Source organism: Kogia breviceps, chromosome 3, assembly GCF_026419965.1.
Source record: "Kogia breviceps isolate mKogBre1 chromosome 3, mKogBre1 haplotype 1, whole genome shotgun sequence".
NCBI lineage: Eukaryota > Metazoa > Chordata > Mammalia > Artiodactyla > Physeteridae > Kogia > Kogia breviceps.
In genome coordinates this window covers 153419085-153444947 of record NC_081312.1, presented here as the reverse complement: position 1 = coordinate 153444947, position 25863 = coordinate 153419085, and the positions used below count along the sequence as shown (strand labels likewise).

Sequence of the window (25863 nt, the reverse complement as noted above, 5' to 3'; positions counted from 1 at the left end):
TATACTCAGTACAGAAAGTGCAACAAATTTCAAGCAAGATCACTAAAACAAGACACTCACGTAGATTTATCATCATAAAACTGCAGAGCACCAAAGATAATAAATTTTGAAAGATAAACAGAGAAAAAGGACATATTACCTACCAGTGAATAATAATTACATTGACAACACACTTCTCAACAACAAAAATGGAAGCCAGAAAACATTATCTATAATAGGCTGAGAAGAAAGTAACTGTTCTCCTAGAACTGGTAGCCACTTAGCCCTCCACTTTAAAATGATGGTGAAGTAAAGACTACTTTGATTTTCTTTCTTTTTTTTTTAAAAAAAAAAAGATCTTTATTGGAGTATAATTGCTTCACAATATTGTGTTAGTTTCTGTGGTACACCAAGGTGAATCAGCTATATGTATACATATATCCCCATATCTCCTCCCACCCTCCCTATCCCACCCCTCTAGGTGGTCGCAAAGCACTGAGCTGATCTCCCTATGCTATGCTGCTGCTTCCCACTAGCTAACTATTTTACATTCCATACCCTAACATTTTTGAGTTTCTTTCCTAAAGAATCCTGTTGGAAACACACTTAGGAGAAGGGATTTGAAAATATTTTCAAGAAAGCTGGAAGAAGAACCATTAAGACGGTATTACAGAGGAAACACTGTATTCTTATTTTACTTACTTTTCAGAGGGTCGTAACAATGCTCCATCCTTGGTCCAAGTATATGTGGCCTCACCGGGGGTAACAAGCTCACACAGTATATTGATGACCTCCGTCCTTCTTGTAATGTAGACTGTATTTCCAATCCTTGAATTTACTGTTTTATTAAGAGAAATCGAGGTGGGCTGGCTTTGCCTCAAGAGAACAGGTCCCTTTGGCTTGAATGTCAGCTTGCCTGAGTTTTTCGAATTTGAGCTTTGGGGCACACTTCCCGGGTGAGCCGCGGGAGGCGCCTCGCCCAGGATGCCCCTCCACTGCACGTGTGCAGACTGCGCCTTCGCTAACTCAGCCACCAGCTGATATATCACCTGGGACGCAAGGTCATCACTGACCTCTCCGGTCTCCATGAGCTGACTCATGTTCCTTATCAGTTCATGAAACTGGGCCGTATCCGTGCTATAGGCTCCCTGTTTCACTGCAGATTCAAACTGCTTTTTCTCAAACTCCCAGGAGTTGGCGTTTCCTGCAGAATGGCTGCAGTGGCCCAACAGAGCTCTTAAGAGAGGCTGGTGATAAATTTGGCCACCGTCCAAATAAAGCTCATTTTTATTACTCCACTTCTGCCTCATCTTATGCCATGTGGCTCCCAAATTATTGGCTTCGTTATGGTCCATCCCAGGATATTCCCCTGTGTGCCCTCCGAGGGCTGGGGGTGCAATGAGTCGGTTGTCAGTGCCAATGAGCTTGAGCACCACTGTCTCTTGGGCAGAGCCTGCGATGCACCGGTACATGCCGATGTCGGAGGCTGCAAGGCTGTGGATTTTTAGTGAGCCTGACTTGGTGATGCCGAGTCGTTTGGAGTTCTGCAGACAATGGCCATCCTTCTCCCACTGGATCAGAGATTTCTGGAATCGTCGCACTGGGCATTTAATAATCACAGATGTGTTGGGCAGCAAATAGGCTCTGCTCCCGACGGTCAGGTTAAGGCGCTTCTCTTCCCTTGTCTGAATGTAGACTCTCTGGACACCAAGGATCTGAGGACCCTGCTTGCCAAGCTTGGTCTTCACCTCCGGTTGCATTTCTGTAGGAAAAAAAAAAAAGAAAGAAAGAAAGAAAAGACAACACAAATATCTCAATAATGAAAGCTTTTTGACTGTAATCTTCCAAGGCTGGCACAAGTCAACAAATTCTTTTTTCCCCTTTTAAGACATTTGAGAACTAAAACATAAGTAATGACATATATATATATAAAATACATCCTTAGATGGGGGTAAATTCCACAACTATCTGGTACTTTAGCAGCAAAGAATCCACGTTTGAATGAATTGCACAGAAGCATGTAAATTATTTTACAAAGCTCTGGTTTGGGGAGGCATGAAGTTAAGTGGTTGTTTCCATCAGTAAGGGTATGTCTGATATGTGGGGCCTCCACCACCTAGGGGAGGAGGCCCCTGAGAATCTAGCATGGCTTGGCCAGGGGTACCCCAAATCTGAGGGAGGCAGTGATTGAGGAGATGAGTGAATGCATTTGAAGGATCTGAAAAGGAGGATGAAGCTGGCCAACTGCAGCAGATAACCCAAGCGGGTCGGTTAAACTAGCATGGGGGCCTAAAGAAGCAAGTGGTCAAAGAAGAAAAGGTGGGACAGGCACTTGGAAGCCAGATGAATCTGAGTTTGAATCTTAGCACTGCCATTTGCACAAGTCATTTAATCTCTCTGAGCCTCAGTTTTCTCACTCGTAAAAATGTGGGTAATGTTAGCAGCTTTGTCAGAGGAATGTGGCAGGTTAGAGCATTTATATCAAGAGCACAGCACATTAACGGGCACTTAAAAGCTCTCATATATGACTATTGTCAGCGGACAAAGGCAGGTCCAGCGAGCAAACAACAGGGCAAGCTGAGACGGATCAAGGGTCGGCTGACTCTTGCTTGTTCCTGGGCATTGGCTGCAGTTAATGGGCTAAGGCCAAAGAGGACACTCCTCAGATCCCATCCGCCAAGAGCAGTGGCTCTCTCCCACTGTCCACCGGCGGGAAGGAAGGCCTCAATGCGTCCTAGGGTGATTCTGAAGTGAGCAGGGGGGGCTTGATGCAGGTGGGAGACTGATTCCTCTTTGAAGATGTACTTAGGTCCATGGGCAGATGGTGGAGCGTGGGCTAGAGGGCCTGGAAGGAGGAAGTGACAGAAGAGAGACTGGATCCACAGAAATGGCACTGTGGAATTCAGGTCACGAGACGAGGTCGGGGGGAGTGGGGGGAATCAGAACCTTGGAGGACCCCGGTTACAGCTCCTCCTGGTTGTAGCACTGGCAGGGATACGCTGGGAGGAGAACCAGATTAAGACTCCGCTTAGATGGGCTTCTCAGGCCCTGGGCACGAACTAGAGTGTGTTCACCAGTACCCTGGTTTGCCAGAAAAACTCCTGGACTCCTCTCCGGTGGCTCATGACCCCTTTAGGGTCTGCCTGCCTGCTGGGGTGTGGTGGCGCCCGCGCCCGTATGTTCAGAAAAGCAACAGGGTTGGGTGCATAACAACAGGGTTGTGGTAGAGAATGTGCTAAGTGAGGGACAGGCATAATGAGTTTGCATGCAAATTCCACAGAGATGCAATTAATAGGCCAGGCCCCTTGTCCACGGTTCTGCCTGTGAATGCTCCCCTCGGGCTCATCTCTAAGTGGAGCGGGGTGGCCTGTCATGCATACACCTTTTCTAGTGGGATGCAGACCCTTCACAGAGGATGTCAAGCTCCCCTCAGCCAGTTAAGGCATCCAGATTTCCTTTCGGTTGGCAACATAGAGTTTTGGACTTACCGCTGTTCAAGTGGAGGATTCCTGGTAAATTTACAGTTCATCTGTTATTATAGGCAGAGATGCTACGCCAAATACTTAACAATCTGCATGGCGAGGGTGCAGTCAACCAGAGCTGACGGCAGCTGTAGCACTGGGCCAGGTCTTTGCAGTGTCCCCTCTCCCGACATTGTTACACTACGAGGAGGTCAGAGGGCTCCTGGCAGGAGGGTCCTAGCAGCTGGGAGACAGTCGTGGGGTTCAGGCAGAGGCTACTTACTAACCATTTGGGAAGTATTTCCCTACTTTAACAACCAGTTACAACTCTGGTGTGTAGAGCTTCAGTATCAACTCTGACTACAGGCAGTGGCTCTCAAACTTTGCTGCGCATTCGAAACACCTGCTATTATTGTTTTTTATTCTCAATACCCTGGGTCTCACCTCTAGAAATTCTGACTTACGGGGAAACAGCCTGGGCATCAGACTTTTTAAAAGCTCCCCAGGTGACTGAAACGGGCAGCAAAGGTTGAGAACCACTGCCCCGGAGCGTCCCACGGCATTAACTCAAAGGCAATCTGATGGGATGCTGCTGGTGAAGGGGGGAAGGGAAAATCAGAAAGAGCATCTGTGTTTTCTGTGCGAACCTTGCCAAAGTCTTTACAACTTGCGGTGTCCTCTGTAAGGAGGAGGTAGGAGGGTTTCTTTGTGGTCTCACCATCAGGAACTCTTGTACTTTCCTCTGAATAGTTAGTCCATTTCCTACCCAATGAACACTGAAACGTGTAATCGACCAGGTTGCCTTTTCCAAGATAGTTATGTTATCAAATTTAGAGCTAAATTTGTGCCCACATGTAACAGAAGTGCAAAATTCAAGACATAATCCTATAATAATCCTAACAAGGCCTATATTCGCCTTGTTTGTTTTCCTTTTTTATTACTCAGTGGTTTCTAATTTTACTTATCTGGTTGCATTTTATGAATACTTATCAGTGGCCTATTGTAGTCACAATGCACGGTATGTATGTATGTCTATACACGTACATATCCATAATATCTACACTACATATAAAAAGAGATCTATAAAGATCTCTTTTTATTATCATTTAAAAGGATTCAGTTGAACACCCTGTCTGGTCATTGATCCCTCAGTGGCGGACAATGGGAAAATAAATGTGCACGTGGATGGCTTTGAAACTTGTTCTTCAAAATCAGAGTTTACGCTGGGTCAAAGTCAGACTTTTGAACTCATGCAACTGAGAGAGATGTGTGGAGACAGACTCTGAGGGCTGCTACAGATGAGGCCATAGCTTGAACATTCCTGCTCTTACTGGGAAGGTGCAGAAGCCCACATGGGGAATGCAGCACATGCCTGGCTTGATACTTCAGGCTGGAGATGATCTGAGGCTGGTATAAGCCCACACAGCATCCTGTGTGGAGATGGGTTCAAATTGCCATGGAGATGGTTTCTAATTACCATGGAGAAGGGTTCTAATTACATTCAGGTCCACTGGTAGCCAGATGTCCCTCAGCTGAGCTTGGGGCTTAAAGTAGATGGGACCTGACTCCTTCAAAAAGGGGAGTCTGCAGGTGACAGGCAGTGTTGAGCCTTGGTAAAGGACCTGCCCATGGCTGGGTGAGCCACACAAGCAGCTCCGCCGCTCCCTCTGGCTGCATATGCCCATCTGTTGGAAGGCAGGCCCTGTGGCCCCAGCTCCACTCCCAACCAGGCCTGTTTAGCAATTACTCACGCTGGGTATGCGGCAGTTCAGTTAGCATGTATGCCTGGGGAGGGGATCAGGCTCTGCCAGGCTGCCAGGTCCCATGGCGTGGGCCAATTCCTCTCTTGGGACTCCAGTGAGTTCCTTTGGAGCAGTGCCTGGAGCGTGGCCTCATCAGACACAGTTGTTGGGCAAGACACTGGTCTGGTTTCAGGTGACTGCCTCCTCCTGCATCTGGATATGCCCCCAAACTGCCACACTGGACAAGCCTGATGAGATAGAGAGTGGCCAGGCAGTGATGGCATCCTCCTGGAGGGCCTGCGGGCAGAGCAAGGGTACCAACCCATCCCTCCACTCTCCCACTGTGCTGAATGCGAGAAATGCCACATCTTTTGGCATTTCTAGAAAACGAAAAGATCTTTCTTCTGGAGGTCCTCTTTCTGGCCTCAGTGTCAACCTGCCCTACCCAGTAAAGGCCAGCTCTGATGCCCGAGGCTGTTGATCACAATTGCCTGCTCGTGTCCAGCCCTAATTCCAGCTGTGTCCCTGCCACGGACGCTAAGTCTTGGCGCCATGCCAGGTTTATGCCCCAAGCCATCTGTGCTGGATGTTTACACTCGGTCTCACCATCACCTGACGGCTGCCACTCGCGAATGGGCTTTGGCTGCAAAGCAGCCTCTAAGCCTTCCTATGACCCTGTGGAACCCAGGGCCCTCAGAATCCAGCCCTGCATGGGGCTGCTTGGTTGGTGATGACTCCCATGGCTCCCACTGGCATGGAGGATCTCACAAGCCCCTTTGGAGCTCCATCAAGAACCCAGGCAGAGAGCTTCCCTGGTGGCGCAGTGGTTGAGAGCCCGCCTGCCGATGCAGGGGACACAGGTTCGTGCCCCGGTCCAGGAAGATCCCACGTGCCGCGGAGCGGCTGGGCCCGTGAGCCATGGCCGCTGAGCCTGCGCGTCCGGAGCCTGTGCTCCGCAACGGGAGAGGCCACAACAGTGAGAGGCCCGTGTACCACAAAAAAAAAAAAAAAAAAAGAACCCGGGCAGCTTTTTTTTCAGATTCTCTTTAGGGTAGAAACACAGGTAGCTGAGAGGAGGCTACAAGGGATGCCATAGGCGGTACTGGTTAAATGGGCTGTGAAGCCCCACGAAGACTACATAGTAAGTGTATCATCAGGCTGAAGGAACGGCTTCCACACTTGGTTCTCATGCACTTTTCAACCAAGGATAGATGAGCTTCTGCTCACAGCACCGCACTAAAAGCTCTCAGGGAAAGGCCACCGATGGTCCCCTAGTGACAAATACAATGTCTCCCTTCAGTATTCGTGCTTGACCCTTCTAGGACACATGGTGCCCGTAATCACTCAGTTCATGGAAAAGTCTCGCCTCCCCACCATTTTTTTAAACCCTTCTTCTGGTCCTTTCCCACCACTGTTCGTTGCCAGCATGCTGCTGGCTGTTGCTACCACCCCTCAGGTGTCAGTGCTTGGCCACTTCCTCCCTTTCTCTTCTTGCTCTAAACTTTTCTTTGGATGATCTTGTAGTTGCATCTAACAACTCTACGTTGATGCCTCCCAAGTTGATCTGTCTAACCTAGACCTTTCTCTAGAGCACAAGATCTAATAGTCCACTGCTGACTGGAAATCTCTTCCTGCTACTACAGGTTTAAAATATTGTAACCTAAACACTTTACCTCTGCCTCCCTAACCCATTCCAATAGTCCTCCTCTTCCTATATGCCCTAAGTTAATGGCTTCATATTCTACGAACCTCCTCAAGGCAGATTCTAGAGTGATCTCGATTATTCCCTGTCCACTGGCATGCCGGCTCTTCCTCTCACAGACTCACAGGTCGGTGAGACTGTTACTATCCATTCCCAACTCTGCATTCAATGATGCCACATCGGTGGCCAGAAACCAACCACGATGGGAGTATCCACACCACGGAAATCAGCAAAGGTAACAAATGACAGCAGCCTCTCCCTCCTCGCCACCCACCTTGCCCCAGGGCTGCTTGTTAAACACTGACAAGCACACCACTGTCCTTTTCACTCCCAACTCTAGCCAGCCGTCAGGTACTTAGATGGGACATCTGAAACATTGTTAGAATGTAGCCTCACTGCTTCTATCCTCACACTCTCTCACCTAGAGATCGTCATATCCCCTTGACTAGACTCCCTGCCTGCACGCTCATATTTTTCCAATATATCCGTATATAAAGCACTATTGACAACAGCCAGGACATGGAAGCAACCTAAACATCCATCAACAGAGGAATGGATAAGGAAGATGTGGCACATATATACAATGGAATATTACTCAGCCATAAAAGGAACGAAATAGTGCCAGTTGCAGAGACGTGGATGGACCTAGAGAGTGTCATACAGAGTGAAGTAAGTCAGAAAGAGAAAAACAAATATCGTATAATATCGCTTATATGTGGAATCTAGAAAAATGATACAGACGAACTTATTTGCAAAGCAGAGACACAGATGTAGAGAACAAACCTGTGGATACCAGTGGGGGAAGGGAGGCTGCGATGAATTGAGAAACTGGGACTGACACATATACACTACTATGTATAAAACAGATATAATAAGAACCTGCTGGGCTTCCCTGGTGGCGCAGTGGTTGAGAATCCGCCTGCCGATGCAGGGGACACGGGTTCGTGCCCCGGCCCGGGAAGATCCCACATGCCGCAGAGCGGCTGGGCCCGTGAGCCATGGCCGCTGAGCCTGCGCGTCCGGAGCCTGCGCTCCGCAATGGGAGAGGCCACAACAGTGAGAGGCCCGCGTACCACAAAAAAAAAAAAAAAGAACCTGCTGTACAGCACAGGGAACTCTACTCAATGCTCTGTGGTTACCTAAATGGGAAGGAAATCCAAAACAGAGGGGATATATGTATACGTATAGCTGATTCACTTTGCTGTACAGTAGAAATGAACACAACATTGTAAAGCAACTATACTCCAATAAAAATTAATGTAAAAAATATATCTAGACAGCTGTCTGAGTAAATAAACCAAAATAAAATCTGACTATGTCACTTCCTTCTTTGATAAAATCTAAACTCCTCATTATGGGGTTCAAGATGCTCTACAGCTCACCTCTCAAGCTTTCCCTTTCACCATAACCCACCTTCAACCTCAGTTCTAATCCTATGGAATTGCCTGCAGTTTCCCCAAACATACCACTCCATTTGTCATACCCCACCTTTGCCAAAACTGTTCTCTTTTCCCAGGTTCTCCTGTGTCCCGTGTGGGTCTGATGAATGGACACAGCTTTCAGAATTCTGCTCAAAGCTTCCTCCTTTTTGAAACTCTTCCTCACATCCCCCAGAAGCAGTGAGCACTTCTGCATCCTTTTATGATATCACTGGCACTTTATTCTCCTTATTTGTTTATATATGTCTCTCTCTGTCCTTAGGGCACAGCACAGTGTCTGGTACATGTAAACAAGAGTAAACAGTAAGTAAGAGTAAACAGTAAGAGAAAAACTCTTACTGTTTATTGAATGGATAACAAATGAATGACTGAGAAAAAGATAAAATAAATGTATGCTGTTGGATGCTGCAGGAGGTGACACAAGCCCAAGAGGGGTGCTGGCGAGGTAGCCCTGAGCCTGTCTGGGTTTCCAAGGGCTACAGCTATGTCAGGCAGGCAGGGGTGGGTGTTACTGGAATCTGAGAAGGCATAGAGGAAGAGTAGAAGCTCTCTATAATGAAAGCTGAAGAGGCAGATGCTGGGCTGGTACAAGGAGGAAGACCAAGAGCTGGAGAGGAGCGAGTGGGTTTGAGATAACCTGGGAAGGGGATGAGGCATATGTTTCTTGATATTTTCATCATATAGTACATGCCTGGGTGCCTCCCCTCCCTCAAAAAAAGGGGTTTTTTTTGACCGCACCATGTGGCATGTGGGATCTGAGTTCTCCGACCAGGGATCGAACCCGCGCCCCCTGCAGTGCAAGTGTGGAGTCTTACCACCGTACCGCCAGGGAAGTCCTCCAACTATTTTGATGTCAGTACTTGGGTGAAAAATAAGAATTCTTCACCAAAACCTGGGAACCTTTAAAACCAGGAGCCATAATTGGAAAAAGTCTAAACTCAAACACTATATTCCTATTATCTTTTGTTTTCTTTAGATGCCTGATTGGAAGCCAAGACAGGTGGGCTTTTAATAGCAATCTGAGGATGATCAAGACTGACATATTTGAAAAGCATGTCTTTGGGTACAACTCATTATGATAAGTACTTTGGGGGCCTACACGGAAAAACTGTCCAGAGCTACTGTCTAGCTACCCCATATAAACTTATACCCTAGTAAGCCAGAAGACACAATACTAGTTACTCTGTTATATTTTGTCCTATCTTAAAGCTATAATAGGAATTAGAGGAAAGTGGTAATGACATTAAAAATAACTAATACTTTTGAGCCTATAGTATGTGCCTGGCACTGTTTCTAAGCACTTTCTAGGCATTAATTCTCAAAACAATTCTATGAGGTAGGTACAACTACTATTCCCATTTTATAGATAAAAAACTGAGACCCACAGAGATTAAATAACCTGCCCAATGTCACATGATGAGATACTGATAGAAATGAGATTTGAATTCAAGTTGGCTTAACCAAAATGTCATATTACTTTTCAGAGATTAAGTGCAACTGAGAAAGATTACTGGGGAAGGTAGGGTTTGTATTGGTCCTTCAAGAATGGGAAGAATGTCTGTTGCTAGATATGGTGGAGGGAAGAATTTAAGCAAGGGGTAAAAGCTGGAGGTGGGAGAATGCAGGGAAGGTCTGGGGAGAAGCAGGCAGGGGGGTATAACTGGACTGTATGGTGCACCGCTGGCCTCTAGGGGGGCCTCAAGACAACTTGCCCCCACCTGCCCTCCACCCCACTGCACATTAAAAGGGTCAAAACGAGGAGCAAGAAGATTCTCTCCTCCATAGAGGATGGGTTTTTACTTAAACTCAAGGCATGACTAGGACACATTTCTAGAAGTGGAGCCCTGAAAGGGAATAAAGATCACAGCATAGTTGGGCTTGATCTTTCTTGTCTTCACAACTCTTCCATAACCGAGGGATTAGGCCTATAAAGAAGACCACACTTTTCCAGTCTGGTGAGCAAAAGGGGTGGATGTGACGTGAAGGAGAGAGGACAGTCAGAATAATGGAATAAAAGATGAGTTCATCCACAGAGAAATGGGAACTTGGGGCCAGTAGAGTGGTTACAAAATAGCTGCTATGATGAATTTCTTGGGACTTCTTAGGAATAGGAAAAACACCCACACATTATTGCCCAGGTAAATCAGATAGCATGAATATGAAGTATGTCTAATCAGGATGGTGATATTATTTTCTTCAGCAAATCCCCGTAGCTCAGGTCAGGGAACTAAAAAACAAGCAAATAAAAATCACCTAAAAGGTGAAGTCATCCTAATTGCTTTGAGACATGACATCTTGGATTCTTTTAAAGGAGATTTCACAAAGCACCTAAGCCTGCGTGTGATCTGCAGTGGTAGGTCAGAAAATATGTATGACAAGAGATGTTCAGTTTATATCTAGAAAGATGGAATTCTGCTTGAACTGACATGGTGAAATGCACTGATTTTGTACACTGTTAAAAATATTATGTATGCACATTTGTTAAATATGCGTGCAAACCGATCTTTGTATAATGTTTGTTCTTTGCGTTATTTTGGTTAAAAATATAAAAGAGGTTTCTTAGGTTTTAAAATCATGTGGATGTGATAAATTACCATGCTTTATTATCTGAAACAGTCAACTCTGTGAAATAGGAGCCCTACTCAGCTGTTACCTGATCTGTGATACAGGATAAAATCATTCATTCCTTTATATCCCCCTGTTCTCTCAACTTATCCTGTGTGTTATCATTTATACACATGGTTGTAATTAAAGTTAAAAGTGATGACACAGTAAAAAAAAAAGATCACCTAAAAGGTAACCCACCAGGGTTGAAGATGAGCAAGGTGACTGAGGTAGTGGGTTAAGGAAGGGCATAGTGATCTGACCCTAGAATTGGTTAAGTGAGTGATGAGGAAATGCCAGCCAATAGGAGTGGTTTCTAGTGCCAGAGCAGGAAGTTTGGGGACAACAGGGAAGGAAGAACCAGAGGTCACAGTGAAGCATTAACTAAATAAGCAGGGGCCAGGTGGGGAACGGTAGAAGAGCAGGAAGCTATTTAAGTACCAAGAAATGAGGGAGTCTAGGGGTCACCCTGCCAAGGGGATGGCTGTCAGTAAAATTGTCCATGTTGGGCAACTGGGATACCAGGGTGTGAGAAAGTCATCCGCACGGATGCTGCTTGTCCTAGGTGTTGGCAGATGTTGGAGAGAAAGAATGGACCCGGTGGTGGTATGTCCTGGCGAAAGGTAGAAAGGATGCTGGAGGTCGGCACACGATGCATTTGAAGGTGGGATAAGGGCGGTGTACGTGCTAAGTGTGTGATGACAGAGGGAAAACAGTACAGAGGCAGGAGGGGTAGGGAGGATGGGTCTGTGCCAAGCTCATCCCTCGGCTCTGATACGGTGGTGGGGGGGGAGAGGATGCCATAGGAGAGTGCAGAGGGAGAAGCCAAACTTATGCAAGCCAGGGCCATTGATCCAAGGTGATGGCATCAGGCCAGGCTGCGGCCGAAGTGGACGCCCAGCTCGGGGTGACTTGGCTGTGCTGGGAGCATGCATTCTTGTCTCTTGTCTGCTTCCATGACCTACATGTTAGCAAGCCAGAGAATGAGACAGGGTCAAGGGGAAATATGACTGTCTTTTTCTCCTGCTTTTTTTTCCTCCCTAAAACTTATCCTTTTACTCTGTTTTCTACCACATGCAGTAATAATTCACAATTTCATCTTCTACCATATTGCATGCCCTAATAACCACGATGTATTCCCACATGTTATTCTGTTATTATTTTAGAGGAAACTGCCAGAATTTAATTTCACTCTCCTCTAAGACAGTTTATGGTCCAGCCACATTGCTAGGCAACCATCCACAATGAATACAAATCAGAGAGGTACGCAGCTTGAAGCATGACACTGTGCCACACGCCACAGACATTCTTGAATTCCAGGATACGATAAAACTTGGGATCTCGAATTTTTGGAATCTCAAGATTTTGAAAACTTGTTCTCAAAGAATTCCCAGGGAAAAAAAAAAATCAATGTTGTCTATGAATCACCATAGAGAGATGGCTAAGAGCGTGGGCTCAGGAAGCAGACAGATTTGTGGTCAAAGAGGCCAAGAGGCCCAACTGGCAGCTACAGATCCTTGGTCAAATCTCGGACCTTCTCTACGTCTTGGATTCCTCATCTCTCAATGGGGATAATACCTGGCTCACAATGTTGCTGGAGACTAAATAAGACAGTGCAATAATGCCTGCAAGGAACTCCACAGAGTAAGTGCTCAATAAATGCCAGGAATGCTATGACATTTTTTAAAGTTACTATCGTTTTTCTTACTTGGTAAGTTTCTTCAGGAAAGTTGCTGGTAAACTAACTTAGTAGTTTATATACATACATATATGTACATACATATATGTACGTATATGTAAGTATATACACAGGATGCATTTGTTAAACGGGTGGATATTTCTTCAAACTGACTTTTCTTAGAGCTGTATCTTGGTCTTCAATATTATACCATTTGCCGCTTATAACAATCCTGAATTCTGCTTGATTTGTTTTACCTACAGATTAGAAACGTGTTGCCCTATGGAAGATGAAGCCACTCGGGGAGAGGAACAGAATCGGCATATCTGGTGAAGCGTGGACTTTCCATACTTACTCCTGCACACAGGCATTCGGCAAGATCTCGCAAGAGGGGGCCCAGGAAGATGCCTGCACACGGTCTCACTGAGGGGGACACGCCGGCCTCTGGCCGTCAGCCTTTGGCATACCTGCTGTCTCCGCTGGGTTCCAACACCACAACTGACAGAACACTGTAATGAGAATTGGGCGACAGAGTCAAACGGAGTGTGAGCAGACACATCCCCCGCAGCAACAGCGACGTCTCCTATGGTGAAACAGGAGGGGTGTTGTGTATGGGTGCACCAATAAGTAAGCATTTCCTAGGACTGAACATCTTTTAGGAGATGGAGATTTTTCCCTCACCCCACCACTCCCCATCACTCCCCTCCCCTCTGCCTTTTCTTTTCTCTCTTCCCTTCTCCCCTCCCTTCCTTCCTTCTTCCTTCTTTCTTTCTGAGATAGTAACTAATTTCTAGTATTTATTGTCATGCGGTTTTATGGTCTTGTAATTGATGTCTAATTTATTTTTTAGATGTCGAATCTAATTTATTTTAATTTATTTTTAGCTATTTATTAATATAGTAGGATGACTTTACTTTTTAAAAAATAACATAGACAATAATATTGTATTAACTTTGTATGGTGACTAGAATTATTGTCGTGATCTTGTCATAACATATACAAACATTGAATCACTATGTTGCACACCTGAAACGAATATAATATATGCCAATTATAGTTCAATAAAAAAAATTAAAATTAAAAAATGACATACACCCATGATCAAGAATTCAAGGAGTAGAAAAGTATGAAAGTAAAGTTTTCGTTTTAAAAAACACCCAAACGTGTAAAGAACATTGAGGAGAGCGAGAAGATGGCGGAAGAGTAAGACACGGGGATCACCCTCCTCTTCACAGATACATCAGAAATACATCTACACGTGGAACTTCTCCTATAGAACACCCACCGAACGCTGGCAGAAGACCTCAGACCTCCCCAAAGGCAAGAAACTCCCCACGTACCTGGGTAGGGCAAAAGAAAAAAGAATAAACAGAGACAAAAGAATAGGGACGGGACCTACACCAGTGGGAGGGAGCCGTGAAGGAGGAAAGACTCCCACACACTAGAGGCCCCTTCGGACTGCGGGTGGTGGAGGGGGGAAGCTTCGGAGCCGCGGAGGAGAGCGCAGCAACAGGGTGCGGAGGGCAAAGCGGGGAGATTCCGCAGAGGATCCGTGCCGACCAGCACTCACCAGCCCGAGAGGCTTGTCTGCTCACCTGCCGGGGGTGTGGGCGGGGCTGGGAACTGAGCCTCAGGCGGATCCCAGGGAAAGGTCTGGAGTTGGCAGAGTGAAAACAGCCTGAAGGGGTTAGTGCGCCACGGCTGGCCGGGAGGGAGTCCAATTGAAGTCTGGAGCTGCCGAAGAGGCAAGAGACCTTTTCTTCCCTCTTTGCCTCCTGGTGCGCGAGGAGAGGGGTTTAAGCGCGCCGCTTAAAGGAGCTCCAGAAACGGGCGCGGAGCTACCGAAGAGACAAGACACTTTTTCTTGCCTCTTCGCTTCCTGGGGTGCGAGGAGAGGGGATTAAGGGCACCGCGTAAAGTAGCTCCAGAAACGGGCGCGAGCCGCGGCTGTCTACACGGACAACAGAGATGGGTGTGGGACGCTAGGGTTGCTAATGCCGGCACCAAGAGGCCTGTGTGCGAGCACAGGTCACTCTCCACACCGCCCCTCCCGGGGTCCTGGGATCCAGGGACAGCTTCCCCGGGAAAACGCACGGTGCGCTTCGGACCGGTGCAGCGTCACGCCGGCCTCTGAGGTCGCAGGCTCGCCCCGCATCCGTGCCCCTCCCTCCCCCTGGCCTCAGTGAGCCAGAGCCCCCAATCAGCTGCTCCTTTAACCCCGTCCTGTCTGAGCGAAGGGCAGACGTCCTCGGACGACCTACGCGCAGAGGCGGGGCCAAGTCCAAAGCTGAGCCCCAGGAGCTGTGCGAACAAAGAGAGGGGGAGGTCTCTCCCAGCAGCCTCAGAAGCAGCGGATTAAAGCTCCACAGTCAACTTGAAGTGCCCTGCATCTGTGGAAAACCTGAACACACAGCGAAATATCCCAAGTTGAGGAGGTGGACTTTGGGAGCAAGATATACCATTATTTTCCCCATTTTTCTTTTTGTGAGTGTGTATGTGGGTGCTGCTGTGTGAGATTTTGTATGTATAGCTTTGTTTTCACCATTTGTCCTAGGGTTAGACCGACCCGTTTTGTTTTCGGTTTTTTGGGGGTTTTTTTTTTCTTTAATAGAAATTTTTCTTCTTAATAATTATTTTTTATTTTAATAACTATTTTATCCTACTTTATTATGTCTTCTCCCTTTCTTTCTTCCCTCCTTTCTTTCCTACTTCCCTCCTTCCTTGCTTCCTTCCTCCCTACCTTTGTCCCTTCCTTCCTTCCTTCCTTTCTTCCTTCCTCCCTTCCTTTCTTCCTTCCTCCCTTCCTTTCTTCCTTCCTTCCTTCCCTCTCTTCCTCCTTCCTTCCATCCTTCCTTTCTTTCCTTTCTATTTTTTTCTCCCTTTTATTTTGAGCCGTGTGGATTAAAGGCTCTTGGCTATAACCTTCAAAGACTGAACCAGGAAGAAATAGAAAATATGAACAGACCAATCACAAGCACTGAAATTGAAACTGTGATTAAAAATCTTCCAACAAACAAAAGCCCAGGACCAGATGGCTTCACAGGTGAATTCTATCAAACATTTAGAGAAGAGCTAACACCTGTCCTTCTCAAACTCTTCCAAAACATAGCAGAGGGAGGAACACACCCAAACTCATTCTATGAGGCCACCATCACCCTGATACCAAAAACAGACAAAGACGTCACCAAGAAGGAAAACTACAGGCCAATATCACTGATGAACATAGATGCAAAAATCCTCAACAACATACTAGCAAACAGAATCCAACAGCACATTAAAAGGATCATACACCATGATCAAGTGGGGTTTCTTCCAGGATTGCAAATATTCTTCAATATACGCAAATCAATCAACGTGATACACCATATCAACAAACTGAAGGAGAAAAACCATATGATCATCTCAATAGATGCAGAGAAAGCGTTTGACAAAATTCAACACCCATTTATGATAAAAACCCTGCAGAAAGTAGGCACAGAGGGAACTTTCCTCAACATAATAAAGGCCATATATGACAAACCCACAGCCAGCATTGTTCTCAATGGTGAAAAACTGAAACCATTTCCACTAAGATCAGGAACAAGACAAGGTTGCCCACTCTCACCACTCTTATTCAACCTGGTTTTGGAAGTTCTAGCCACAGCAATCAGAGAAAATAAAGAAATAAAAGGAATCCAAATAGGAAAAGAAGAAGTAAAGCTGTCACTGTTTGCAGATGACATGATACTATACATAGAGAATACTAAGGATGCTACCAGAAAACTACTAGAGCTAATCAATGAATTTGGTAAAGTAGCAGGATACAAAATTAATGCACAGAAATCCCTGGCATTCTTATACACTAATGATGAAAAATCCGAGAGTGAAATTAAGAAAACACTCCCATTTACCACTGCAACAAAAAGAATAAAATATCTAGGAATAAACCTACCTAAGGAGACAAAAGACTTGTATGCAGAAAACTATAAGACACTGATGAAAGAAATTAAAGATGATACAAATAGGTGGAGAGATATACCACGTTCTTGGATTGAAAGAATCGACATTGTGAAAATGACTCTATTACCCAAAGCAGTCTACAGATTCAATGCAATCCCTATCAAATTACCACTGGCATTTTTTACAGAACTAGAACTAAAAAATTCCCAATTTGTATGGAAACACAAAAGACCCCGAATAGCCAAAGCAGTCTTGAGAACGAAAAATGGAGCTGGAGGAATCAGGCTCCCTGACTTCAGACTATACTACAAGGCCACAGTAATCAAGACACTATGGTACTGGCACAAAAACAGAAATATAGATCAATGGAACAGGATAGAAAGCCCAGAGATAAACCCACACACATATATATGGTCACCTTATCTTTGATAAAGGAGGGAAGGATATACAGTGGAGAAAAGACAGCCTCTTCAACAAGTGGTGCTGGGAAAACTGGACAGCTACCTGTAGAAGTATGAAATTAGAACACTCCCTAACACCACACACAAAAATAAACTCAAAATGGGCAAAAGACCTAAATGTAAGGTCTGACACTATCAAACTCTTAGAGGAAAACATAGGCAGAACACTCTATGACATCAATCACAGCAAGATCCTTTTTGACCCATCTCCTAGAGAAATGGAAATAAAAACAAAAATAAACAAATGGGATCTAATGAAACTTAAAAGCTTTTGCACAGCAAAGGATACCATAAACAAGACCAAAAGACAACCCTCAGAATGGGAGAAAAATATTTGCAAATGAAGCAACTGACAAAGGATTAATCTCCAAAATTTATAAGCAACTCATGCAGCTCAATAACAAAAAAACAAACAACCCAATCCAAAAATGGGCAGAAGAACTAAATAGACATTTCTCCAAAGAAGATATACAGATAGCGAACAAACACATGAAAGAATGCTCAACATCATTAATCATTAGAGAAATGCAAATCAAAACTACAATGAGATATCACCTCACACCGGTCAGATTAGCCATCATCAAAAACTCTAGAAACAATAAATGCTGGAGAGGGTGTGGAGAAAAGGGAACCCTCTTGCACTGCTGGTAGGAATGTAAATTGATACAGCCACTACGGAGAACAGTATGGAGGTTCCTTAAAAAACTACAAATAGAACTACCGTATGACCCCGCAACCCCACTACTAGGCGTATACCCTGAGAAAACCATAATTCAAAAAGAGTCATGTACCAAAATGTTTACTGCAGCTCTATTTACGATAGCCAGGACATGGAAGCAACCTAAATGTCCATCAACAGATGAATGGATAAAGAAGATGTGGCACATACATACAATGGAATATTACTCAGCCATACAAAGAAATGAAACTGAGTTATTTGTAATGAGGTGGATAGACCTGGAGTGTGTCATACAGAGTGAAGTAAGTCAGAAGGAGAAAAACAAATACCGTATGCTAACACATATATATGGAATCTAAGGGAAAAAAATGTCATGAAGAGATCAGTGGCAGGACGGGAATAAAACACAGACCTACTAGAGCATGGACTTGAGGACATGGGGAGGGGGAAGGGTAAGCGGTGACGATGTGAGAGAGTGGCAGGGACATATACACACTACCAAATGTAAATTAGATAGCTAGTGGGAAGCTGCCGCATAGCACAGGGAGATCACCTCTGTGCTTTGTGACCACCTACATGCAATTTTAATTTAAAATTTTACTGCAATTTTATTAGGTATATTAGAAAAAAATAAACTAAGATTAAAACAGTTGCTGAGTGGTGGATTTTTATCCACTATTAAGTGATTAATTCCCAAAAGAACTCTCTGAAGTTAAGAAAGAAGATGAAAGAAACCAACAAGAGGTTCGGGTAGTTATTTTTACTGACATATTTTGACTTAACGAGAGTATCTGGTAAGCACATTTACATTTCCTCTCACCCATCTCTCCTCTGCATTCAATTTGTTTTTGTTAAATTATTTGGCTAACGTCAAGATTTCCTGATATTTACGTTCTGTTCTGAGATGCAATTGCTGGTTGATTACTCTTAATTCTGTGCTTAAATGAATTTATGATTCATCTTCCATCTTTTTTCACCAGCATATGTGCCTTCCTGGATTTTTTATTTTTAGTCATCTTGGTGCTTCACCAGGGCCCTGCAAGTTTTTTGAGATGGGCTTATGGGTATGTATGCTCGGACTGCCTCTCTTGCCTTTCCACATGAAGAACAAACAAGATGAAGAGAAAATACTTGGGTCATATACTTCCTTTCCTTTTGAATTGTGCAGACACTGCATCACTGTCTTCTTGCATCTACTGCTACTGTGAAGGTGTAGGAGGCCAAGCAAGGAATTTTTGTTGTTTATTTGTTTGCCTTTTATGTTCAGAGGCCTTTGGCTCCTTACTTTACCAATGAAGTTCAGCACCTAAGCAGGCTATATCTTAGTGGGTCATACTTTAGTGGCACGTGGTATGCCATTATGGCTTGCAAATTAAAGCTTTTATTAAAGGAAACTAATTCCCCTTAATTATCTCTGAATATTTTTCTGTTCCATTTGTTTTGTTCTTCTCACAAATTCCAATTACACTTGTCTAATCTCCTCTCTCTGCCTTTCCATATCCATCATTGCCTCTAAAAACCAATTTTACATCTTACTCTTTTTCATATCATTTTATGAGTTATTCCAGCTTGTATACCATAGCTCTGTTTCCAGTCATTTTAATTACTTTTTGTTGCTTGTAAAGTAACTTTTACGTCTGCTGTCTAAAGTTCTTCTTTTCACTTCTTTCCCTGACTATTCCAAGTTGTCTTTTCATCTCCTTCTGTTGACTCATAATCTCTTTCTGAACTCAAACCTCATTTTAAAGCCACTTTCCCCCCAGACATCATGACTATAATTTCCTTGGGAATATGGAGCCTATTTTTCAGAACCTTCCTCTGGGTAATACCTTTGTGATACTATGCTGTTCATGTGACTCTTGCTTCCTGTTCCTTTCCCCACACCTTAACTTCTTTCTTCCCCTTCAATTTTTTTCCCCCAGTTTTGATGCATAGTTTTCATGCTGGAGCTTTTTAAATGCAGCTGGCTGTTTGTGAATACCATGGGCTTGGGGAATGAGCTAAGGCATTTCCATAAGTTTGCTGTCTTCAACAGTCCGTCACCAAATTTTTATTTCCTTTGCCCGTATATCTCTTCAGATTTTGGCATTGGAAGGGTCGGTGTGACTCAGGGAACAGCCTCTTAAGTAACTCGTTCACTGTGTAATCATCCAGCAATTGCTGCCCTTCTCCCTCCACACCACTCCATTTCTGCAGCCTTCCTTGGCTGGGAGGCCTAAACATGTGGCTTCTCCTGCAGCTCCATCTCCCCAACGGCTCTGCAGGGACAATCACGGTGTTTCCAGGGGCAGCGCATGGCCCCCATCTAGTGTCTGTAATCAAAGAACCGTTGAGTAGGCCTTTCAGGACCATCACATTTACTCCTAGGGAAATCTATATCCTGCTCGTGCCTGAGGAAATCGTTGTCAGCCCTCAGCCTTCCCTCTCTCGTTTTGGTCCAGATTTTATGGTCTTTGGCAGGTGTGTCTCATAATTGATAGTTTGGGCTTGTGGCCATTTCATTGTTCATTAAAGACAGGATGTTCCCACTCTTTCATTCTCTTTGTGGGTATTTTGTTGTGTTTCACAGAAGGGGAATGGAATTTTTAAAAATACCTTTATTATCCTCTTTAACAGAAAGCCCTAATTATTAATAGTTTTTCAGTACAGAGGGAAGCTTTTTGTAAGCTTTTGAACAAATAATTAAAAATTACCATCTAGCAACTTATGATGTATTTTTTAAACACGTCAAATCATCACCTAGGAGTTCTCCATATAATATAAAAACAGTAGTTACATAATTGCCAATCACCACTCATAAACCATTTCTCATGATCAGTATTTGACCTTTTCTCCCCATTATGAATGGGAAGACCATTTGTAAACCCCTCTTCTGGAGGGAGGTCTTACGTGACCTTGTATCTGCTAAGTTCAAGGTTAGCGTGCCATTAGAGAAGGTTCACAGCTGAGACAGCAGAGATAACAGGACCAGTGCCATTAATTATGACTCACAAAACAGCAAGTTTATGCCAAAGCTTCTATGATTTATTCCATAGAAATATGGTAGATTCTTCTGGAAGAGCTCATGGGAACAACATACCCTGAGTTCTTGTAACTTTGGAACTATTTGTCTGTGACCTTCAAACTTGAAGATCAGTTGGGCAGGACAGAAAATCCTTGGTTCACATTTCCTCTTTTAGTACATTAAAGATGTTGCTCCGGGCTTCCCTGGTGGCGCAGTGGTTGAGAGTCTGCCTGCCGATGCAGGGGACACGGGTTCATGCCCTGGTCCGGGAAGATCCCACGTGCTGCGGAGCAGCTGGGCCCGTGAGCCGTGGCCGCTGAGCCCACACGTCCGGAGCCTGTGCTCCGCAATGGGAGAGGCCACAACAGTGAGAGGCCCACGTACCGCAAAAAAAAAAAAAAAAGATGTTGCTCCATTGTTTTCTATTATGAAGTGTATTGTTGCGAAGTCTGATGCTAACCTGATTTTCTTTCCCTAGTAAGTGACTTGGTCCTTTTGCCTAGAAACACTAACACATTATTCTTTAATCTTTAACATCCAGTGTCTTTAGTAGAGTATGTCCTGATATTGACCATTCTGGGTCAATTTTACCAGATATATGGTGTGCCCTTTCAGTGTGGTGCTTGGAATCTTTTATTTATAGTTTTGTTCTGTTACATTGTTTTGGTTTTCTTTTCTCGGGACTCTAATTGGGTCTCATCCTTTAGACCAAACTCTATAGCTGCATTTTCTACAACACTTTCTTGGGACTCAGGCAGACTCAGATGTTTCTCCTCAATTTTCACTTATTTCTGTAGACAGGACAACTTTATTGGACTTTATATACAATTTTTTTCATCGGTCTGCCTCATTCAACTGTGAGTTCATTGAAGACTGTATTCTTGATTGTCTCAGATTCCTGGTACCTGGCGTAATCAATCATAGCAGTGCTCAGTAAATGACTGTGAAGTTGCTGAGCTGTGGCAATAGGCATACTCAACTTAGAAGAAGCTTCTACAAGTCTATTTATTTCAGTCAACAAGTAAGAGCATTTCTATCCTAAGTACCTGTCTTATCAATAAGCTGAAACTGTCTTGTTGATAAGATTGTATGTGTGTGTGTGTGTGTGTGTGTGTGTGTGTGTGAATATCCCTTTCATGCAGTTGTGTGCTAGTAAATGTTTCACAACAGGTTCATGGAAAAGAGGGCCCTGATTGTAACATTTGCCAATTTCTGTGGTGTAAATATTCCCATCAGGGCTGATTTCAAGCTGTCGTCCAAATGTCATTGAATACAAGGTAGGAAGAGATCACAATTGGTTCTCAAAAGCTAGTATGAACTGGTTCCAACACACTACTGCCTTCCTGAGTCATAATTAATAAATCTATTGAAAACTGGAAAGCCATATTTGGAAATCCATGTATCCTGGACATATCTTGAGCTGTACTTTGTGAAATGTCTCATGTATAGAGATCTTTCCCTTTTTACTTAGCATATGGACATATTTCAAGAATTGAAGAGTTGGCAGGTATAGGTAACTGAATACAGGAGGCAAGGTCAGAGATGATCAGAAGTGTTGGAAAGATGCTGGTGCACTGACAGGGACAGGAAGTAGGTGGGAGAGCTGGTTGGGAATGAAGAGGGTGTCCCTTTGCTTTTCCATAATGAGGATACATCCTACTTGGGGAGCTAAGGACAGGTACTGAAGAGAAAGTCAGAAACTGTTCCTGGAGACAGTCACCCATAGAAGTCAGAGAAGAAGTCCCACCACAGAATCATTGATGGAGGAAAAATGCAGTGATAAAAATCAAAGGGTCAAATACTGAGGTTTTTGGAGATTTGGAAGAAGGCAAACCAATAGAAAAGATGCAGTCGGATAAGTAGGAAATATAAATAACACCAAGAAACACCCTGAAGGAGAATGATGAAAGTAGACAAAATGGCCAAATGCTCCATCAAAGTAGAGAGAACAAAGAATGAGGCGAGGCTACTGGATTTCAGTCAAAGGAATAGGGTCACAAAACGGTCCACAAGGGGTATGTAGATGGCAGAAATCCACCTTTAGTGAAGACTGCCCCATATAAGTGTTGATGCTCCTTTTTTTTTTCAAATTTATTTATTTGTGTAATATATTTATTTTTGGCTGCGTTGGGTCTTCATTGCCGTGCGCAGGCTTTCTCTATTTGTGGCGAGCAGGGGCTACTCTTCGTTGCAGTGCATGGGCTTCTCATTGCGGTGGCTTCTCCTTTTGTGGAGCACGGGCTCCAGGCGTGTGGGCTTCAGCAATTGTGGCACACAGGCTCGGTAGTTGTGGCTCGCAGGCCCTAGAGCACAGGCTCAGTAGTTGTGGTGCACGGGCTTAGCTGCCTTGAGGCATGTGGGATCTTCCCAGACCAGGGCTCGAACCTGTGTCCCCTGCATTGGTAGGCAGATTCTCAACCACTGCGCCACCAGGGAAGCCAATGCTCCTTTTTGGTAACTAGAAAAGCAGTGTAAGAATTGAAGGTTCCTTTCTGCCTAAAACTGGGTTCAGATCTAAGGAAATCAAGGAAAAGGAATGAGCCAATGAATGAACAAGGCCCAAACATGCCATGAGCAGAGCTAATGTCGCGGAGAGAGGAGTATTCCAGCTGCAGCCTGAGAGGCCTGGCTCGGCAAAAAGCAGAAATTCTGGTGTGGCTTTTCAGTCTTTCTGGGTTCAGGGGTAGTGGCCAGTTCCAATGTGGAAGGGCCTCATCCAGAACCGCAAGATGGATGGCTGCCCTGGAATGAGCCATCCCATGCCAGAGGGACGAGCCTGGCAAAAAGCTTTAGGGATGGTGGCAATTTGGTATCAGAGTCTCTGCCAAAACAAAGCAACTGAGAAATGAGAGAAAATTTCAACCATCAAGAGAAAAGCTGAATTCCGTAGGAAACACAAACTGCTGGGCGACACGTGGGCCTAACTGGACCCAAGTCTGAACGCTGGCTCTGTCTTCTTGTGCACGTGGGCACACCTGCTCCTCCTCCCAGATGCAGGTGTCCTGGAGATGTGGCCTTGGCTAGGAGCAGGAAGATGTCTTGACCGTGCCTGGGCTGACCTCTTGGAGTGTGCACAAGCTTGCTCTCGCCTTGGTGAATGGCTGCCTAGGAAAGTGATCTGCCTCAGGTCCAGCCCAGCTCACGTGGCTAACTTCTTCTGTCTCCTCTTCTTTCTTCCAGCAAAATCTCTTCCAGTGAATGATTCTCCTGTCTTCTGTTAGCTGGCTTGAGCTTTACTACAGCTCACTACTTCAACACCATTTTGCATTTCCCCTGTCTTTGCAAAGGCTCTTGAGGAAGAGTATTTACCTGCTCAGAGGTCTATAGGGCCCAAGGACCTGTCAGCAATCTCATGGCCACTGGCCTCAAGGACACTATAGGCCAGATGAGAAGACGATGTGGATGCTCAGGAAGTAGCTCCCCGTTAAAACGCAATAAAAAAAAAAAAACAACCTGGGGTCATTATGAGTTAAAGCTGGGAAATGCTGTATGATTTGAGGGAGTAGAAGACTTCACAGAAGAGGGAAGCTTAGAGCTGGGCCCAGGATTTGAGGGTAACAACAAGAGCACAGACACAAGGCAAGCCTGAGTAAACGTGGTAAAGGGTGTTAATTTTCGTGAAACATACCCAGCAACTACAAATTCTGTTATTCACAGAGGGAATGGACAGGAGAGGAAAGCAAGGATGTCAGCCCCAGCCTCTCCTCTAAAAGGCCAGTGAGAAGAGTTTGTTCAGGAGGTAGGATGGAACTGTGAAGGCCTCTTTTTTCTCAGAGGAAATAAGAAAAGAGATGAGGAAGTTGTGGTATTTTAGAGCACGGCAGGGGTTCTAGGTGCTCCCGGGGTTGCATCCATAAACAAGGTGCCCACCCCCTCTGCTCACGCCTTGTCTTTCCCTTTTCCTGCCTCTTCCTCTTGGGCTAGGGCAGCACTTGCTCAAAGAAGTTATTTCCCAGATCCATCCCTACTTTGGACACATTGAAGGGCTAAGCAACCCTCCCAAGGATGAGGGGCAGGTAGGGAAATGCTTCTCAAATGGTAATGTGCCTGACAACACCTGGGGATCTTGTTCAAATGCAGATTCTGATTCCCTAGGTCAGCGTGGGACTTGAGATCCTCATCTCTTACAAGTTCCCAGCTTCTAAAAAGATGCCCATTTGGCTGGTCCCTGTGTCACACTGAGGGTAGTAAGGTGACCAAGCATTCACGATGCCAAGAGCTCTCTCCACAAATGCGTGGCTATCCCCTCCCTGAAGTTCTGCCCCTAACCTTATGGAGACAGTAACCGGAAGCATTTAATGAGGGTTTGGGGAAACATTTAGGTAGACCCTCAGTGACCTGGGTGAGGACCATGACTTGTGGCTGGTCAGTTAAGATAGTTTATACATACTAGCACTTAATTGAGCTAGACAGTTAAAACAGGAAAAATATAAAACTGTACAACATGCAGATAAAATACTGTCAATCCAACCTGTGCTCAGGGGGATGGGAAGGGTCTACTCTGTTAGGTGCTTCCATACCTAATATCTCATGTTATCCTCAGAACAACCATTGTGTTAAAAGAAAGGAGGAAAATGGAGGCTCACACAGGTTAAGGATATGGAACGAGGTCACTTGCAGGCATTAAAGCCTGTAGGTTCCATTATGGGCCTGTTTGGCTCAAAAGCTCTTACTCTTGCATGAGACATGAGTGTACACAGGTTATACTAAACTTGGGTCACACAAACTCAGGTTTGAATCCTAGCTCTACCCTTGGGAAAGCGACTTCTTTCTGAATGTACCTCTGTTTTCTCATCTACAGAAATGGATACACCTGCTCCCAGGGCCGTTGTAGGATGAGATGGGAGTAGTATCATACAATAGGTTGCAACCATACCATCACTGAATTTAGGACTCAGGGAAGTTCATAAATGTCAGTTACTGACCTTTCTTATTTCTTGAGATTATTTCTAAAGTTAGATTGCCCCTCTGCTCCCAGAAGATATACATTTGGGGCAGTGACTGGAGATTAGAGGACCCTCATTACGGACCTCAACTACCTGCTTCAGAATCTTTGCTAAAACCTCAGCCTATAGACAGGAAGGATGCAGCAAGACTGGAAGAAAGAGCTGGAATAAGAATAAAGGGGGCTGGAATATGAGTCTCATCAGTTCAAGGAAAGCCCTGCAATGTATT

The 25863-nt window shown here is 44.8% G+C and overlaps 1 protein-coding gene across 6 annotated transcripts in view; it reads right to left on the bottom strand.

Moving 5' to 3' along the window:
• Positions 1 to 25863, bottom strand: part of ADAMTSL3 (ADAMTS like 3) — a 468377-nt gene that overhangs the window by 107585 nt on the left and 334929 nt on the right. For all 6 annotated transcript variants that reach the window (XM_067030016.1, XM_067030022.1, XM_067030019.1 and 3 more), the window contains 2 exons: positions 12961 to 13114; positions 682 to 1741 (listed from right to left, as the gene is read on the bottom strand). In XM_067030016.1, coding sequence (XP_066886117.1) covers positions 682 to 1741; positions 12961 to 13114 — 1214 coding nt within the window. The remainder of the gene's footprint in view (positions 1 to 681; positions 1742 to 12960; positions 13115 to 25863) is intronic.